This window comes from Lepisosteus platostomus, chromosome 8, assembly GCF_059453375.1.
Source record: "Lepisosteus platostomus isolate fLepPlt1 chromosome 8, fLepPlt1.hap1, whole genome shotgun sequence".
Taxonomy (NCBI): Eukaryota; Metazoa; Chordata; class Actinopteri; order Semionotiformes; family Lepisosteidae; genus Lepisosteus; species Lepisosteus platostomus.
The window spans coordinates 37,733,953-37,752,858 of record NC_142618.1 but is presented as its reverse complement, the minus strand read 5'-3'; the positions used below and the strand labels follow the sequence as shown (position 1 = coordinate 37,752,858).

At 38.2% G+C, this 18,906-nt stretch overlaps 1 protein-coding gene across 4 annotated transcripts in view; it reads right to left on the bottom strand.

Moving 5' to 3' along the window:
* Positions 1 to 1,759: 1,759 nt before the first annotated feature.
* cpne3 (copine III) overlaps positions 1,760 to 18,906 on the bottom strand; it is a 42,085-nt gene continuing 24,938 nt past the window's right edge. For 3 of the 4 annotated variants that reach the window (XM_088643325.1, XM_088643326.1, XM_088643327.1), the window contains 9 exons: positions 13,862 to 13,960; positions 12,965 to 13,051; positions 12,324 to 12,383; positions 11,290 to 11,423; positions 8,875 to 8,929; positions 8,682 to 8,733; positions 8,267 to 8,400; positions 6,315 to 6,551; positions 1,760 to 4,084 (listed from right to left, as the gene is read on the bottom strand). In XM_088643325.1, the coding sequence (XP_088499451.1) occupies positions 3,965 to 4,084; positions 6,315 to 6,551; positions 8,267 to 8,400; positions 8,682 to 8,733; positions 8,875 to 8,929; positions 11,290 to 11,423; positions 12,324 to 12,383; positions 12,965 to 13,051; positions 13,862 to 13,960 (978 nt within the window). In that variant the 3' untranslated portion in view covers positions 1,760 to 3,964. Of the gene's footprint in view, positions 4,085 to 4,830; positions 4,943 to 6,314; positions 6,552 to 8,266; positions 8,401 to 8,681; positions 8,734 to 8,874; positions 8,930 to 11,289; positions 11,424 to 12,323; positions 12,384 to 12,964; positions 13,052 to 13,861; positions 13,961 to 18,906 lie in introns of all 4 variants that reach the window. The other variant, XM_088643328.1, reaches the window with a different exon arrangement.

Here is an 18,906-nt window from a genome sequence, read left to right as displayed (position 1 = left end):
TTTTAATTCACCCTGGTGTTCATGAAACCACTCTTGATTCTGTTTAACAGTATGTTTGGGGGTGTGATTATCTTGGAATATGGGAACATTTTAAAGAAACAATGTTTGCACCACTGGTACACCTGGTTGCCTAAATTGGCTTCATATTCATAGCCATAAGCTATAATTATCCCATGCAGAGTAATAGTGATGATTAATTAATAATAATCAATGATGCAACAAGATGGCTGCCCATATGATAATAGATCCACTACCATGTTTAACAGCTGGGAAAAGGCAGTGTGGTTTGAAGGCTTCCACTGGCTCTCTCCAATCATTAACCCAACTGTATGTTCATCAGACCATTTTACATTCTTCCACTCACAAGTCCAGGATTTGTGCTCATTACACCAGATTTTGCATTGCTACGCATTCGCCTGGATTACAAGTGGTTTCCAAATAGCAGCCCTAACATAAATATCAGCTACGTGAAACTCATGGCATAATTTTTTCTGAGACTAGGTCACAGAGGTATAGACTAAGTTCTGTGGGAATTTTTGAAGCTGTTGATTATGGTTTTTAGCAAGTATCCTGTTGAGTGTCTACCTATCCCTGCTTGCAAGCTTTGACTTGAGACCACTGAAATTCTTCCCCATATATTTAATACTATCCCCCCTGACACACTAAATATTTTTTCTGATTCCTTGACTGATACACCTGCAGTTCAAGCAACAAATATTTTATCTCTTTCAGTTTCTTTAGAGCTCTCATGTTTTAGAAACTCACATACTAAAGTGTTTATGTCTTCTACAGCTGAAACATATTGGTAATTAGTATTGAAATATGAAATACACACTTTGCGCAACCATGCAACCCTACAGTATAACCATTGTTCCAAAACATAGGTGTGATGGTGCCAGCTGAGGCCTGGCCAAAGACTCCCCTGCTGGAGTTAAACGGGACACACCTATCTATTGCCATATTGGCCGATTAGTATTCTGTTGGTACTGTGGTGAGAGAGTCAGGAGAAATATGAACTGTAGAGTATAGCTAGTACAGGAGTATTTTACTTCTGTGCTTTAACATCTGTAGCCATCCGGCAGCCCTAATCCCAATTAAGGTTTGAAGGATTTTAAGAGAATTAATGGCAAAAATGTACACAAGTATTTTGTTATGGAGTGGATTTAGCTAATGAATGATAGCTCTAGAATGAATTTAGTATGCAATTTAGCCATGTAAGGCACGCCATTATGTCTCTGAGGAGTCAAGGGACATACATTCCCATTAGAGGGGAAGCCTGGCCATATACTGTGGAGCGAGCCTGGCTCAGTGAGTCAGGGTATCTCTGTGAATGTGAATAACTTTAAAGAAAAGGAATGGAGGTTGTCAGGAATTCAACTGTACTGGCTCCTCCGGGAAGCGTATAGCTTGAAGAGCTGGAACAAAAGATATTTCATGCAATACCTCTGTATTGGACTGTTTTGTGGGACTGAGCAGGCTCCTCTGAAAGAAGACCACTGGTACAACACAGAAACCCGGAGGGGTTCCACAAGCCAAGTGCAGCGACAGAAGTGCACTTCTGATCCAGGGATACGCTCACTCTGGGTTACATGTTGTGGCCTGAGGGTCGGCATTCACCACAGTAGGAAAATGTAGTTTGAGCAGCACATTGTCAACTATCACTTCCTTTGTTTTTTGTATGTTTAAAAACCTCTCACATGCATCCAAAAAAAAGTTTATGGAATCAAGAAAGGAACGAACCAACACTAAGTGGAAAGAGTTGGACTAATAAACACATTTTTATTTAGAATGTATTGTTTTCTGGCTAATAGAGGTTGGACAGTAACACTTAAAAACATTAAAAGCTGACTAGACATTTATGGTTTATGGCTGCTATGATTTCCATAATTTGTGTAAACAGATAAGCCTAAAATCCTCAAATACTGACTGCGGTGCTGACAAAAAAGGCTACGATTCCCATACGTAACAATCTTCATTGTAAATTTGCTCCCATTAGTTACTCATGTAGTGATTAAAGATTTATATATCATTCCATTTCTTGATACACAGAACATACACCTTAGCCACCTTACCTTCCAAAACTATTTTAAGTGACTTCTTTGATTTGTGCCTTTAAACATTTATGATTATTTTCAGAAAACTAGGAACAGGTTTTGGAAGGGAGCAAACTGTGAAAATCAACCAGTGTTATGGCACAAGCATACAGTAGCTGCCCCATATACATAAGGTCTTATCTCAATTTGACAATGTTTTCCTCCAATCCCAGTGTATTATGGCACATTTTGAGTTTTTAAAAGTCATTTTCATTGCTATTAAATGTTTGTCATAGCATCCTTATGGCACTCTTCATCTCAAAGAATGACAAGGTACTTGGAATTAGCCTTGACGTATTAAGGAGAAAGATGATGTGCTGTATATTTCAGATCTGTGAATACTGGGTGCTTTCATCAGGCTTCTTCTTCAAGTCCTTGTCTGGGGTATTACAAATTTACAATATACATTTTTTAACAGATGCATTTTAAAAATGAATCTTCTTAATAGTATAATTTCCAAAACATTGTGGTATTCACAGGCCAATTACAAAAAAACAGACGAAGTTTGTGTAAATTTTCCTCTTAAAGTGAGGAGCCAGCACTGAGGTCCCCCTAATGACAACCAAACACCTTGCTGAAAAGAATATATAGTGCTATTGGTGCAGAGAGCTGATGCAAGTAAAGATTCACATAGTGCTAATATTATTTACGCTTTGGAAATGTTCAAAATATGTTCACGCAGTGGCAATGCCAAAGGACAGCAGTGCTGGCAGTTCCCCTACTCTTGCCTCAGAAAACAAGAAAGGCAAAAGCAAACAAGCTGACAAAACAATGAAAAGAATGTAAAACATCTTACAAGGTCACCAAGTGTAACTATTATTATGGTATCAAACCCCACACCGCTGCCCAATAGATGGACCCAGGAGGCACTGCCACTGATCATACAGCCATCAAATAAAGCAGTTCAAATGTTTTAATAGATTCTCCATGTCTTTAATTGTGCCAGTTGTTAAACCAGTGTCAGAGAACTTTTCTTGTCAGAGGGCACATTTCTTGTTGCTTAATTTAATGAATGACATGTCCAATGCATTAAACATTAATGCATGCTCCCTTGTATAACTGTTAGGTACTGTATAACTGTTACATTATACTTTAAATGACCCCCCATCCCCACAAAGCAATAAAACATTCATTAAAAATGTCATACAAAATACATGTTTCTCTGCATCTGACAATGGTACTTTTCTGGTTTAAAGCATGTGTAGAATGTGTAAACAGCTCAAAATATATAAGCATTGGATACGCAGTGCAAATACTGGATCTTACTATACTGCAAAAGAGATTGAACTATAAGTGAATAGTAAGGAATATCCATCATCAAAGCATTGCATATTAAAGTGTCTCAGACATCAGCATGTCGAGTTATTGGAGGAGAATAAACCACCATTACAGAATGATAACTGTGGCTCTTTCCAAGCTCACTATATAAACCTTCGCGAAGTCATAAAATTATTTCACTAAAGGAATCGACATTTTTGGCATCCCACCTCTCAGTTTACATACTGTAATATGCCTTGTTACCTTAAAAAGACATCTAACCTGGGATAAAAACTTTGACATACTTGCAAATTTGAAATAAACTGGGCCCTTAACTGTGGCCAGTGCTTGCCAGGGGTATCTTCTTTTAACTTAAAAAACCCACAATGAAATTTGAAGATGGGTCAGAGTCAGGACACAATGCCCAAGAATACTCACTCTAAAGAGGATATGTAATAACATCGGTATGTACAGTAGAGGTTTTCTACTGCTCTTGTCTTTACTTAAATTTATAATAATCTTACTTTTTAAGCAGTCAGGACTTAAGCTTTTTCTTTGATGGGTTTTCCTCTTATCTGAACATGTATACAGGAGAAAACAAGAGAGAATTCCCGTTAGATGCTGGCGGCTGGAGTCGGATCATTGGGTGGGCTCAATTTCATCATGTTGAAGTACGACATAACTTGACCAGGGATCTCCGCCAACACACACTGTGCCAGAGCTTCTTTCGGAGCCTAAGGAAGAAAATCAATTCCAAAATGAATTGCAAGAAAGAGACTAGCTAAATAGCAGATCTGAAGTGCTGTTCTCTTTCAGACAGAAATTGCATAGTCATGGAACAGACAGAAAAATAACAGCGTAAATTCCCTGAAAATTTGTTCTGCATGTCTGTTTCACTGAAAAGACTTCACAAAGCAACAGAAATTGAAGCACAATGAGTCAGGTTTCATAGTGCTCTGTTTGCTTCTTGGGAAAGTGAGGACTTCAGAGAAAGATTAATCACTTCTCATCGGATATGGTGCCAAGTTAAGACTGGAACAGTCAGAATGACTGACAGAATGTCCCCCTGATCATCATCTCTATTGCTGAATGAACCAAACCATTACAAAAGAGGTTTATTTCTGTTACTCTGCCAAGTCCCTGTACTGGAGTGTCTTGTATCCTGCCTGTTCTAGCTGAATGAGTGAGATTTGTCAGGAAACAAACAGGCATTACTACAAGGATCACCTGTCAGTACAAGCCTTCCCTGACATTACTGGGTTCTTAAACAATGCTGGTCTAATTCCTAAAAACGCTTCTGACCTCTTTCCTTTTACGATAAAATAAGGTATTAAGCTCTACAAAAGGCTACTCTTACAAATTTTTTGCAGAAGACAGAAGGCTTTTATATATTACTGACAGTTAATTATTCAGATCTATTTTTGTCATTTGTCATCAGAAAGGTATTATCTGTAAGTAAAAAGCAATGCTTTCCCCGTACATTATGCAGGACTACTGTCATGGGGAGGCTGCAGGTTTTGCATTCGGAAGTAGGAGGTAACTTGCTGAGGCAATTCTGCTAATACACATTGGGCAAGAGCTTCTTTTGGTGCCTGAAATGAGATTCAGAAATATCGAAAGATGACAGAACAGTGACAAGAACTTCTGAAAGATCATTACGAAAAAGTGCAGCTCTAGATGCATTGACAATTCATTTGATGACTTGAAATGAACTAACAGGAGGCCTTCAACAAGGCTGTCTGATGTTTTTCTGATGTCTAATATGTTTGTAGCACTTTGAAGGAACTCAGTTTAAACCAAATCCCTTTTGAATAATGAGCAATGAAAATTTTATGGCTACTGACTGAAAGGACATAGGATAAGGAAGGAAACCACATACAGTATATATTTTTCCAATGTCTACTGGAAATATGTACAGTATATGTATGAAATATGTATATTCATTATTTTTATTCCATTGAGACAATTGAAACATTGTATTAATACATTGCGGCAAAAGTGCTTCATTTTGAAATGCTGACTGATTCAGCATATGGTGGTTAACACCTCCATGATAAAATGCTTCATGGAGAAAAAAAAATTTAATAGTTATAAAATGTAGGTATTGGGCCTTTCCCAAGAGGCAGTTCTAGGTTTTGTAATGAAATGGGATAACTGAATGTTTTATTCAAAAATCCTACAGCAGACAAATCAAGCTCAATGCATCTTTTACAGAGCACATACAGCCTCATAAAATGCACCTTGATTTTAATCATAATTCACTGCTTTTATATAGTGCTTTTCATCTAAGGGATCCCAGAGCATTTTCCATAGGACAGATCCAATGCTGTAGCCACCTTGGTGATGGCCCACAGCCATCAAGTGCCAGCTGTCCCAATAAACAGCAGACCAGGTGGAGAAGCGAGAAACTGCATCATCAGCTGAATTAAGGGGGAACTTTAATCTAGACTGTTGAAGCCCAGAGTTGAACTTAGCCAAGACACAGAGGTTACACCCCTGCTCTTATATCAGAGCCATGGAACCTTAAACAACCATGTTGTCAGGATCACCTCCTACAGCTCGGTATCCCTGGAAACCATACTGGGAATAATGGTCTGGAAAAACTGGTCCAGTGGGAACAGCCCCACCTACTGGTCCATCAAAACCACGTGCAGCAACAACCTGGCTGTCCTTGGAGATTTCCAACCCAGTCCTGATTAAGCTTGCCAATTTTGTGTGATCTTACAAGATCAAGCTACGAGACAATATGTCTTGTACAATAATTTATACATTAGAAAACTTTACAATACTTAAAATGCTTTTATTTTAATTGGGAAATTTACATCAACTGTTTTTTAAATTTAGCCAATCTCAAATTGCCCACAAAAAACACGGTGTGGTTCTTTATCAATGATATTTTCAGCGAAGTGAATGTGGACAGACTTGGGTTTTTGGACCAATTTTGCTGGGGGTGCAGTTACTCACGTTTTGGAATTTGCGAAAAGGCACAAACTGGACGATGTCGCGGAGGGCAGGCTCGCCCGTGGGGGCCTTGAGTCTCCCATTGTCTCCATCAAGAAACTCCATAGCACTGAAGTCTGCTCCCCCCACGCCAACTATAATGATGGACATGGGTAGCTTGGAGGCATTCACAATGGCAGTCCTGGTCTGGTCCAAGTCTGTTATCACTCCATCCGTGATGATGAGGAGAACAAAGTATTGCTTTACATCGTGGAAAAAAATAAAAAGGGATAATGAAAGACAGAAGGGACAGGTTTTCTGGTTCCATTCTCAGGCAGCAACACCATATATCAGCAACAGGAACCTGTATGAGCAGCTTTTCATGAACAGTGTATTTGGGGTTTGGAAGGAATGTATGTCTGAAACATATCTGTAGATGTTTCAGATTGCAAAATATTATCCCAAGTTATAAATATAGGCTAAAAGAATTTCAGAAATGGTTGATGCAAGTGTAAATTAATGAGGTTATGTGTTGCTATGTCCAGTGCCGTCAATATGGGGCTACAGACGGACCTTTGTGCCAGTCGTGGCATCTCTGTTTAACCTCTTTCCATCATAATTGTGCTTGCTATAATTTTGTTGGGATGGTGTGTTGGTTAGCATCTCCACGCCTTTTTGTCATTAGTCTGTAGCAGGATGTTTTTCCATAAACGGTTTTCAAGTTGTTTTTTTCTTCATGTTTCATTTTGCTTTCAAAGACTATTTGCTTTCGTAGGTTATGTGCTGTGTGCTTTACAGCGCATATGGGTGCGATCGTTAATTCACCCGGAATGCACGGTGTTGCACCGGTTCGTCTTTGATTGGATTTGATTTATGAAGTGCACCAAGTTGCGTGCCGATTCCTCATGTCCCTAATGTAAGAGGAACAGGCCCCAGGAATGGACTGTTCAGAGACTGCTGTCAGAAGACCACAAAACCATTTAAGCAATGCCTGCAGTAGCCTATTGATAACATTTAAACTGGCTTTAGCATGCTGTGCTTCGACAGCAACATGTGAAAACTCTTTCTCCACACTCCAAACTGTTTTCCGATCACCGTTCTTAAAAGTTCAGTTCAGTTCTCACTGAGCATGAGCCTCTACTGTTATTTGTATTCATCACTGGTCAAAATGATAACGTTGTCTTGACTAGTTTTATCAGCTAGGCTACCACCCATGGTCCTGATTGTCACTCCTGCCTCAAGGGGAAGAGTAAAACACCTATTTGCATTTTAGATTTTGTGCGATTTGCGTTATTTAACGTTATTCTTTGTAATGGTGCTTGTGTTTTCGAGTGGGCAGTGGTTGAGTCTGTTGTTCTGAGAATAACGTAGGAATGCGGTTTCTGTTTTTTGAGAAGACCAAAGAATTTTTGAAGTGGCCGAAATTCGTATGTCAGAAGTACGCAGGAAGACTTCACTTAAAGTAGCCCATAATATTGTGCTATTAAGAAATATTGAGTAGATACTACATTTAATTCATTTATAGACCATAAACATATAAATAATAGTGCCCCCCCTGTGAAAACCGGATGCCTCCCCGTTGATCATTGTCTGGCACAGGTTCTGGCTATTTCCCTATTAACACTTGCGTAGACAACTAAATGTCACAAGGACTTATTCAACAATGGCAGTAAGAGGATTTCACTTTTGCAGATGGAAGTATTTTTATCATCTTCACAAATTATCTCTGATAATTAATCAATCTCTATATAATTTGTAACAATCATAAGAATTTACAATTTTCTGCCATGTAAATGCTCAAGACATGCCCAAGGCCTGCAATTTCTTCAGTGCAAACAGCCTCTTCAATGAACACATGTATTTCCCTGGCACTAGCCAGAGGTAACAGTAAACTACATGTCATTCTTGGCACAGTTCACAGTTGTATTTGTATTTTACAAAGTTAGATGCAATATGATACAAGAAATGTTACTTACAGATGCAGTTTTCTGCTGTGCTGCTTGGGCCCCAAATCTGGCTACATGGTTTATGATGGGGGAGAAGTTTGTGGGTCCGTACAGTTTCACCTGAGGGAGACACACTCTGTAGGCTTCCACAATTCCCTCTATGCCTGAGGGAAAAAAATAATAATGGATGATTAGAGTGGTTCAATCAGCTTACCACTGACACAATCCTAACTCCTAAACCCTAACCGCTGCAAAATCATACCTCTTTGTTTAACCTGGCACCATGGATCTCTGTTCTCAAAACCAGGGGATTTCTCTCACTTGTTGAGAATGGTGTGGGCTAGTAATGTTTGCATAACGGTAATAATGTTCTGGTAGACATTAAATGTTTAAAGCACAATAAAGGCATCAATGATTTTGACTGTTCCGTTCAAAACAATTTTACCTGCACAGAATGGAGCTGATGAATTGAAGTTCAAAGGAAATTCATGAGACACCTGCAAAAAATTGTCAGTACCATGAGCAAACAAGCAGGATGAAATGTATTTCTAAAAGAGTTCAAGTCATATTGCACAGCTTTGTTTTAGATATGAAAACTGTAATGAAGTCTTGTTCTTTATAAAATCATTCATATTTACCTGCCAAGAAGGTGGAATCTGAGCACCAAACCCAAAAGCCGGAAACATTTTGTCACTATTAAAAACCAACAAAAAAAATTATATAGCAGTGATGGTAATTAATAGTTTTGTGGAAATTATTTTGTTTTGAAATAATATCAGCAAGCATAAATTCTGTCAGGGTTTTGGGAAGACAGAAGGCCTGAATCCAATAATGGCAATAATTTATTAACTGCATTTAGCTGCTTCAAAACAAAGCATAAAAATCAGCATTAAACATTTAGCTTATTTTATTTTAAAACACATTGTAAAAAAGGCTGAAATGGTCTCCACCTCTGGCACATTGTCATCTACCAACTGCAAGCACAACAATTAAATAATAAATTCAAACAAACTTTGAGCTTATGATCCCATGAAATACTGATTGCTCTTAATGGGACAACACTTTAAGTACACTGTAAACATGAAACATAACATTTGAAAATTGTACAATTAGTTTGGAGTGGATTAGCCCCTTCATTCGCACTGGGATGAAACCTGATGTCTGCGAGTATAACCACCCAGTGGGACACACGCGTTGGAGAAATGCTGAAGACCATTTTACAGAGAAGAATCAATCGAATTTGATGTTAAGCTAAAAAGTTTGTTTTTTGTATTTTTCTTCAACTATGGCAGACTATTTGTAATAGAGGCAGCAGTGATGGAAAAAGGTTTCTGATAGCCTGCAAGAGATGGATGGGCAAGTTATAGATGAGTTTGCCACTTGGGGTGAACAAACCTATTTGAAGCTGAATGCCTCTGAAACCAAAGAAAAGGCAATTGATTTCAGGAAGAACCCTCAGTCTCCCACTCAAACCTACATCAGTGGAGATCAATCACGTCGTTATACTTATACTGACCTAAGTATTTAGGGACTGTTCTGGACTGCAAGTTAAAGCAAAATATTGAAGCAAATGTAGATTCTATTTTCAAAAAAGATTGACAATTTATTGCCTCGAATTGAATTTCAACTTTTGCCCTGATCTGCTGGTTAAGGAATCTGGATCTGAAGAGTAAGAACAAACTGTAGAGTATTTTGTTAAACTAATCAAAAAGTCATTGGTGCTGATCTTTCCATCCAACCTCACCTTACATAAAGATTATATAGATTATTATCTGTTTAATCCTACAGGACCCTGTAATCCCTTTGTTTAATGAATTTCAATTACTGCCCTCAGAATACAGATACAGAGTTGCCATTATAAAAACAAACAGGTTTAAGTTCTCATTTATACCTACAGCCATAACCTTGCTCAACAGTTGATTCTCTTGTTCATATCTGAGTGTACTGTTTGTGTGGTTTCTTTACATTGTCTGAGGCTATAAAAATGTTGCTCCTTATTACCCCCTTGGGATAATAAAGACTCTCTTTCTCAACAGAGAATTTTCATTGTTTGGACACTAATCCTTACACTCTCTGTAGACCTCCACAGTTTCCAGAGTTTCTGTAACGAACAGTTCTTTCCGGACACTATGCGGACGACACAAACTGAAGAAGTGGGGGAACACTAGGAAAAAGTCATGCAGGGATACGGGGATGAAAACAGGGGGGCGTGTCCAAAGTGCGCTGGGGAGGTGTGGCCGAGGCAAACAATCCAAAAGTAATCCATAGAGGGAATCCAAAAACGCAAGAATAAATCATAGCCAGGTGATCCATCCAAACATGGAATTAAAACCATGAACCGAATCCAAACCGGCGGACAAGGAAAAGGAACAGGGATTAAAACCTTAACGGGACCAGGCGCTTCCAGGTCCCAGACTCGCACTGTGCGGAAACCAGATGCAGAGCCAGGATGAACGTCAGCGCCTGGCTTTCAAGGTGGACTGGGAACAGGGGTCAGGTGCACAGAATTAAATCCAAAGTGAAAGAGCCAGAGCACCCTTAAGGAGGCGGGACTACAATCGTGACAGTTTCTGATGTTCATGAATACTTTCATTGCCAAAGTTTCTTCAATGGTGAATATTTTGGCTCTGGATGGCTGAGAGCAAAGGTACTACTATGAAAAGATGCTACAGTGGGTTGATGAGAGTTAGAAAGATGATCCCCCCCAGCACACTGTATAATACTAGTACATAATGTTGCCTCCACAAACTCAGTGACTTTTAGAGAAATTTTCTGCAGCTGATTTAACATCTTTCTGATATGCTCCAAAGGGCTTATTTTGTTCATCAGACAATTGTGATCATAGTGATTTAAGGACAATATTTGCTAAATGCAAATTTTGTTATTGCCTATTCCTAGTGTATAGAGCTGTACATGAGAAGACTTCATATTTTTATTTCCACTTGTGCACTCTATATACAGTATGGAGTTTATTTATATGGAAAAAGAAGCAGCAGAACAATAACAATTTCCATGTAACCATTTCACAGATGTGTGGAGAATGGCGCAAGTACCTGTCATAGTCTTGAATGACCATGCCGACAGACCATATGGCCATGAGATACTCGTTGTGACCATTTGGGCTGATGTAGTGCAGGGAGTCCGGTGACCGGGGATCTCCATTGGACCCTGTGAAATCTATTCCCACCTGATCAACGAGGACAGAGTGAAAATCTATTAGCGTCTCTGTTCAGGCAGATAACACGGTTACAAGACATCATTACTGAAAGCAATAGAAAGAAAAACATTTGTGCTTACCACATCTTTTTCTGCTACTAACACTAGGTTCCCAAACCCTCACCAGGGCCGTAATAGAATTTGACTTAGGTTTCACACCACTCCATCTGCACTGAATCAAGTAAATGCCATGTGTAACTGGCACTGGAGAAGAAGGCAGTAGGATTAGGGGAACCTGCACCACCTGTTCTGGCATTATGAATAACAAGAGGGCTGTACTGTACTTAAAACAGACTTCAGCCAGTGCCACTGGTAAACAGGTGACAGGTGGTAATGATCACTCAGTTCACACAGATCAATCCGTTTGTCTTCCAATAACTTAACTTAGCTTCCAACCTGTTTTTGCATGTCTGATTATGTTTGACACAACTAACAGGAGATCTGCCAACACAATATTTGTATATTAAATATCTAGGTACTTGTATGCTGTTTGAAAACATAAAATTGAAGATTTTAATACTTTGCAAAACACATCTAAAATGTATTCCACCTAATTAAAACAAAGACATTGTAATTACTTTTTTAACTATTTAAAGGGAACTGTATTACCTAGCATTTAACACATAAAACCAGATTTCCTACTGGAAGTCAACTATCCTAGTTTTCCAACTAAGGTAAGCCAAAGGGAGATGTCTTGAACACAAATGTTTAACAATGCAATAACAATGGCTAGGGAAAGAGAAAAATTGTAGAAATTCCTCCCATCCACCCAGTTGTCACTGAGAGCCACTAAAAAGGCTGATCAATTCAAAGCAGACAAGTAACAAGGCTGATTTTGTGTATCAATGGATAATTACAGTGCTATACTCACAGTGAAGTTTAATTGGCAACCCCCCATGATGTAGTCCAAAAAGCTGTACTCCTTCACCACCTGCAATATTAAAAGTTCACATACAGCATTTGCCAACATCTGAGACATTCTTATTAAGTGAATTATTAAATTCTTCTATGCCCTCATCAGAACAAAACAAGTAATAGAAAAATAAAAATGATGTGTTCAACATAGCGGACTATTTCACAGTCAGCAGTGAAACAAGGACATGGGGTTACATTTTGAAACTAAAATAAATTAATTTAGGATGGAGAACAGGAAATGCTTTTTACACTCAGGGTCGTGGTTATCTGGATCAGGCTTGTTTGTCAGGTGGTAGAGGCACAAACTCAGGTATCTAGTTAGAAATTAGATTCACTTAGCTACTAAACTACCAAATAAGATGCACCAAATGGCCTCCATAATTGCCTCTGCAAGTCATAATATTAACTTACAGTAATCATTAGTCTGGAAACACAAGTGGACATCTCTATACAATTACTATTATAGTATATTATTACTAGCAGTAGTGGAATGATTACTAATTTTGCATTTTAAAATGAGTAATTCTGGGTTTAAGCATTTATAAAGGAAGATCCCATAGATGAACATTACACGCAGCCTGACAAGTATGTACATACCTGACACAACTTAACACTCACAACCCCAGAATTTTTATAGTTCTTTTTCTTCTGCTTCTTTTTAATGTTTACACAGTCAAATTCAGCCTGCAGAAAACAATATGACAAAGGGTTACTCTGTTTGTGAAAGGCGAAAGTATAATCTAGATCCAAAGAAAATATCAGCAGATCAGTCCAGACCAACTAAAACCTAGAAACTCTGCATTAATATTAAAAATCATTTTTGAAACATATTTGATTCATAAGAACTCATACAGGTTAGATTTAACTTTACAGTTTGTTTTCTACAATAACACTCTCTCTCACACTCCCCAGTTATAGCCATTTTGAACCCCACCCTTTCTCATTCCTATTTTAGTTCAAACAAAGCCCTTGAGCGATAGGACACCTAACCTAACTTGTTCTTAATAGTTCAATTGTAGGATGAGCTGCTCCCTGACTGGAACAAACTTGCTCAAACAAAATAAATTTTATGAGGAATGAAAATCCCCAATTTATCACTTAATCAGAGACTTTATAATATAATATCATAATAAATTAGATACAAAAATAAGTCAATTGACCAATATCTTACAAAAAATTCCATCTTAAAATCATCCGTTGGTCTTCTGTCCAGGATTCCAAAATTACATTGTATCATTCATGTTTAGGCTATCAAAATTAGACTCACTTTTTGCTGATGTTTACAATTTTCCACCATTATAACAACTGAAGGGGGACAATTATTTTAAAAGACCAAAGGGCACCTATCAAACACAAGTGGATATCATGGTTCAGTGCATTTAATACTGAGAAAACAAAGGACTGTGCAAGACTGGAACAAGCTACCTAGCCATGTTGTGGAAGCCGATACTTCCACTTCTTTTCAGTTTGAATTTGGGCTTTTCTGCAACTTACCGGGGAGGTGTGGGATCCCTGCTGCATCCTGGTCAGGTTCGTCTCAAAGGTCCCTATGAGATCATGGGACCCATCATTGTCGTAGTCGTAGCACTCGACCTGCAAAGGCAGCAAGGAGAGCAATGCTGAAATGCTGCCAGGACCAGCTTATAAAACTGCAACCCAGAACATGTGAGATGTTTTAAATGTGCTTACAACACAAAGAGCTCCCTATCCCTACACTTGTCATCCAGAAACCTTCAGAATTGTTCATGCCATCTTTAGAGGTCTAGAGTTTAAAAACTGCAATCAGCTTTAAGGTCCTCATGTTTTTGATGCTGCTCAGATGTCATCTGATGCCTGAGTGTCCGCATGGCTGTTATACCACTGGCACATCATCAGTGGTGTGGAGGTGGACGACTGATTGCAGTCAATGTCCAAGTTCATCCCAAACTGCATGTGTACAGTGTCAGGTGAGTCAACCATCCAGGTAAGATCTAGAAAGTTTTGACACTGCAGGAGCAGTAAACAATAAGTAAGCTCAGAACACGTGCTGAGAACAGTTATTCTGTCTTATTCATGAACTTGAGCAACAGTAGCAGTGGACGAGCAATAATCTACACTAATTTAATTTAAGAGCAGTAGCTCAATTAACTAATGCAATCCATATTTGTAAAATGCTTAAATATGAGTGTAATATATGCCAAGGGACTATAGACTTTCAATTCCTCCTACAATGACAGTCCACCACTTAACATTTCCATTCCTCATTACAATCGTGTTAATTTTGACCTCCTGTGACTCTTCTGAACGAACAAAACGAAGCATGTCACAAAAGGAATCTGTACAAGTAATGGCATTCTACAGGAAAAGGAAACATACATGTCTCTGATCAAGATCTTCTCAACTTCCACAAGACAACAAAAACCAACCAAAACATGCTAACACACATAGCAACATCTATCATGGACTTTGACAAAAAGTAAAAACTTAAAATTCCTAACTTGGATAACAAAAAGAGTGCACCTGAATTTTAAAGCAGGTCCTTTAACTCTGCCTCCTTACAGTGGCCAAGATAGAAGAAGCTGATTGATTACAGTAGGCAAGCTTGTTAGTTGAGAAGAAACTTGAAAATATTCAAGATTAATTTTGTTAAAATTCAAAGAATTTAATAGATAAACCTGTCGTCAAATCTGTCACAGGTTTGCAGTTGCTGTCTTTTTTTTAAATAGAAAAGCACTCAAGCAAAACCAGTCATTAGCCATCCAGTGACAGGCACTTGCTGGAGTGTCCTGATGGTACACAACACACAACACACATCACACATGAAGAGGCACGATGGGTGACATTTCCCATACAGGATTTTAGTTGAAATGGAAATGGAAACAGTAAAGATGGTTTTTAGCCAGTAAACGTGCCATCTTCTAGCCTGTCCAGGTGCATCAAACACTAGTCTCTTGCAGCACGTTCAGTCATATTGTGATTTTAGACGTGCCTAATGTGGGCAGCGTGACCCAGGTCTCAGACAGACAGAATTTTCACTACTAAACTGCAGACCAAGCTGGGAACACATGGCAGCCATCATGCCTCAGCAGATCCATGGGAATTAAGGAGAACTTCAGCTTGGTCAAACTGTTGAAATCCAACCTGGAACTTAGCCAGGACATCGGGATATGGTTTTGAAACTATACAAATGCAGCCATTCAAAATGAGCGGTAAAAACCCGCGGTACAGTAACCAACCCGCGGGGCACCGTAGGGCACCGCAGGGCAAGTGATTGGCTGGCCAAAATGACCGACAGGGGCACTCGTGGTGCATTGGTTGGTAGTGCAAAGATTTAATCATTTAATGTCTTTACTGTGCACATTTTAATCCGCTTAGTTTTGAATATTTATATGGATTTTACCACTAAAGGGAAATTTTAGTAGCTGAGCATAAAAAGAAGAGGAGCATAACGCATCTGAAGGTCATAAACGATATTAATTTAGGAACATAAACATTACTGTATGTATGTAAACTGTACTGTGTATGGCTGGTCTTGGTAGTTTAAAGAAAAAATACACACCAGTCTTCCATTTCTCCCTAAACATTTTAAGCATGAAAGTTTTATGAAATGGTACCCAAATATGTGATTGCTGTATAGAATGAATTTTAATTTTAAAAAATTATTTAACACGAACATTAAGCTGTTTACATCTTCCGCCTGAGAACAGTCACCCGTTGCTACCCAACGCAGAAACACAGCCACTAACTAGCAAAGAGGACATTAGCTACCCAATATGATAAAGAAATAAATGATTATTTTGTTTATTTCTTTTGCACATTTATTTGAACATTTCCATCGATTGTACAAGCACTTGGAAACTGTCCAATCCCTAGTTTATCAGGCATTTTACCGGTCTGGCGCCGGTCTGTGTCTTCCAGGATATAATGCCAGCGAACTCTTGTTTTTATGTCCACTATAACAGACAATCTCCTTTGCTTTTAACCGAGCGTTTAATAATTTCCTAAAATGAAAATGATTTACTTTATTTCCCTCACGGGATCAATAAAAGTATCTATCATCTGTCTAAACTATGGGACAGAATTCTGGGGTCTCCCCATACCAGAGATTATGGTAGGGCTTCAGAATGGTGATTGGCTGACACCATCTGACACCCCTCTGATTGGAGAAAAAAGACGTGCTGGTTTGCTATACATACTGTACCAGGAAGAGGATTTCTTTCTATTCAAAACGTGTATTTTAAAAGTTTAAGAAGTAAAAACCTTACAGCGTACACAGATTTCTAAACTGATCAGGATCGTTATCTTTGTCTTATGCATAATAATGTTCACCGCTCTGTCCAGCAAATTAATAATAAACTTTATTTTATATAGCGTTTTAAACGAATAAGTAATTAGATTCCTCATAAACCTAATCACTTGCTTTTTCTTTTTATTTAGGCTCAGATTTAAACTATAGATCGTATTATTAATAACCATAATAACAACCAACCAACAAAAACAACCATATAAACATAATACCAACCAAAAACATAGATAACAACCACAATACAAAATCAAATATATCAAACCATTTTACTCTCGCAAAGTCCTCCAATTATCATACTCCCGCCCCTTATGCAAAACCAAACCTTCCTCCCATCCCAGTTTATCCTGTTTATCATAAACAAAATCCACCTCAATTTTCAACATAAAGCATTACACAAAATCAATACCTCAACACTCCATACTCAACAACGATAATTCACAAACAGCCAGAACATGTAACTACACATTCCCAAACATACCTAATTTCATTCCCAAACATACCTAATAAGCCCCGCCCCTTATGCAAAACCAACATCCCTCCCCTGTTCTCTCTCTCCCCTGGCGGTTGTAATTGTTTTTATTTTCAAATAAATTTTAGCAAAGTCATGTATTTTAAAAATCTTAAGATTTTTATATTTATGTCTTTATTTAGTGGTTTTATTAGTGACAAAGGCTAAACTTTATTGGAAAAATGTCTTTTATGTAAACCATGTTTGCTATTAATTCATTCAGGGCTAAAATATGTTCATTGTCTTCTAATGAAAGAAGGGTTCCTTTCGCCGTAGTCGGGTTGAAATTAGAAGCTTGCCACGCCCGGACTGTTACACCAACGCATTAGCATGTTAAAGCGATTTTATTGAGGAGCCTAGCCTTTAACTAGTAAGTACTGTACTTACTGGGTTTTTGAGGGGGGGAGGTGTCTTTCGCTGGAAATCTCGCCTCCTACTTTGAAAATACCCGTGAAACCGGTTCAATTCGTCACAGCCAGCACTCCTGCAGAGAGGGGGGTTGTACTTGCAGTGTATACAGTACACGCGTTATGCTCTTCGTTAATGTCTAAGCCGGAACATATCATTATATCTCATTTTGTATTTCTTAAAAAAAAATCGTTTTCCCAGCCTAACAGTATTGTTTTTAACCTGTAAAGCGCTTTGAGGAGCCACCTTTAAAGGCGCCATATACAATAAAGTTCATTATTATTACTATTGTAAATTTGCTGGACAGAGAGGTGAACATTATTACACAGAAGACAAAGATAGCGATTTACGTTGCATTGTGTATCGTGCTGCTTTAATACAGTTTTAAATAATTAAAAGTCTAAACAGTATCAGCTTTATTTATGGGTTTTAAATAAAGGTGATTTAAACGCGATTTAAATCAATATAAATGTTTATATTGTAACGCATAGGTGACTATTCATTGTTATTAAAATGACTTAAATTCAATCATGTTGTGATATTTAGAAATATACATTTGTTTGGTGCGAGTGAAGTTTTATTTAATCTCTGAGCCATACTGATTCTTCTGGAAGCCAGTTTCCGCCAGGGAGTAAAAAAAAAAAACACACTATGGTATTCTCTCCAATGCAGTGCAGTTAAAAACATACCTCTGATGCTGCTCCTAAATGAATATCGTTTATGACCATCAGAAGCTTTATGCTTCTTTTCTTTTTTCCAGTGGATTGAACAGGGAGAGGCATTTCATGATGTACTTTTCACTGATGAAACAACAGTGGCTCTGGAACAGTTTTCAACCATGTCGTTTTATAAAAAGGGGAGATATGTACACGTTACTGAAGCTAAAAGTTTAGCCTTTGTCACTAATGTAACCACTAAATAAAGACATATAGAAATCCCTACGTTACAGACTGTATATGGCTGGTATTGGTAGTTTAAAGAAAAAATACACACCAGTATTCCACTTTCTCCCTAAACATTTTAAGCATCAGATTCTTACATGTGGTTATTTCGGAAACGTTTGTACGTGCTCCTTCTGACCATGTTACTGTTTACTGTTACTGACCATATTAAGTTTAAGTGCCTGTGGGCACTTTTCCTGTCCGTGGGGGGTGGACTGTCTTTCATTAGAAGGTTAGTCTGTTCTACTCTGAGAATGTAGAGGGGGTGGAAAGTGCCCGCGGTCATTTAATTAGTATTAAAATTCGCATTGATTCCCTTGCGAAGATACGGACATAGGAATATTCGTGCGTGGTCAAAAAATGGCATAAAAACGACAAAGTGAAGGCTGTGAAAACA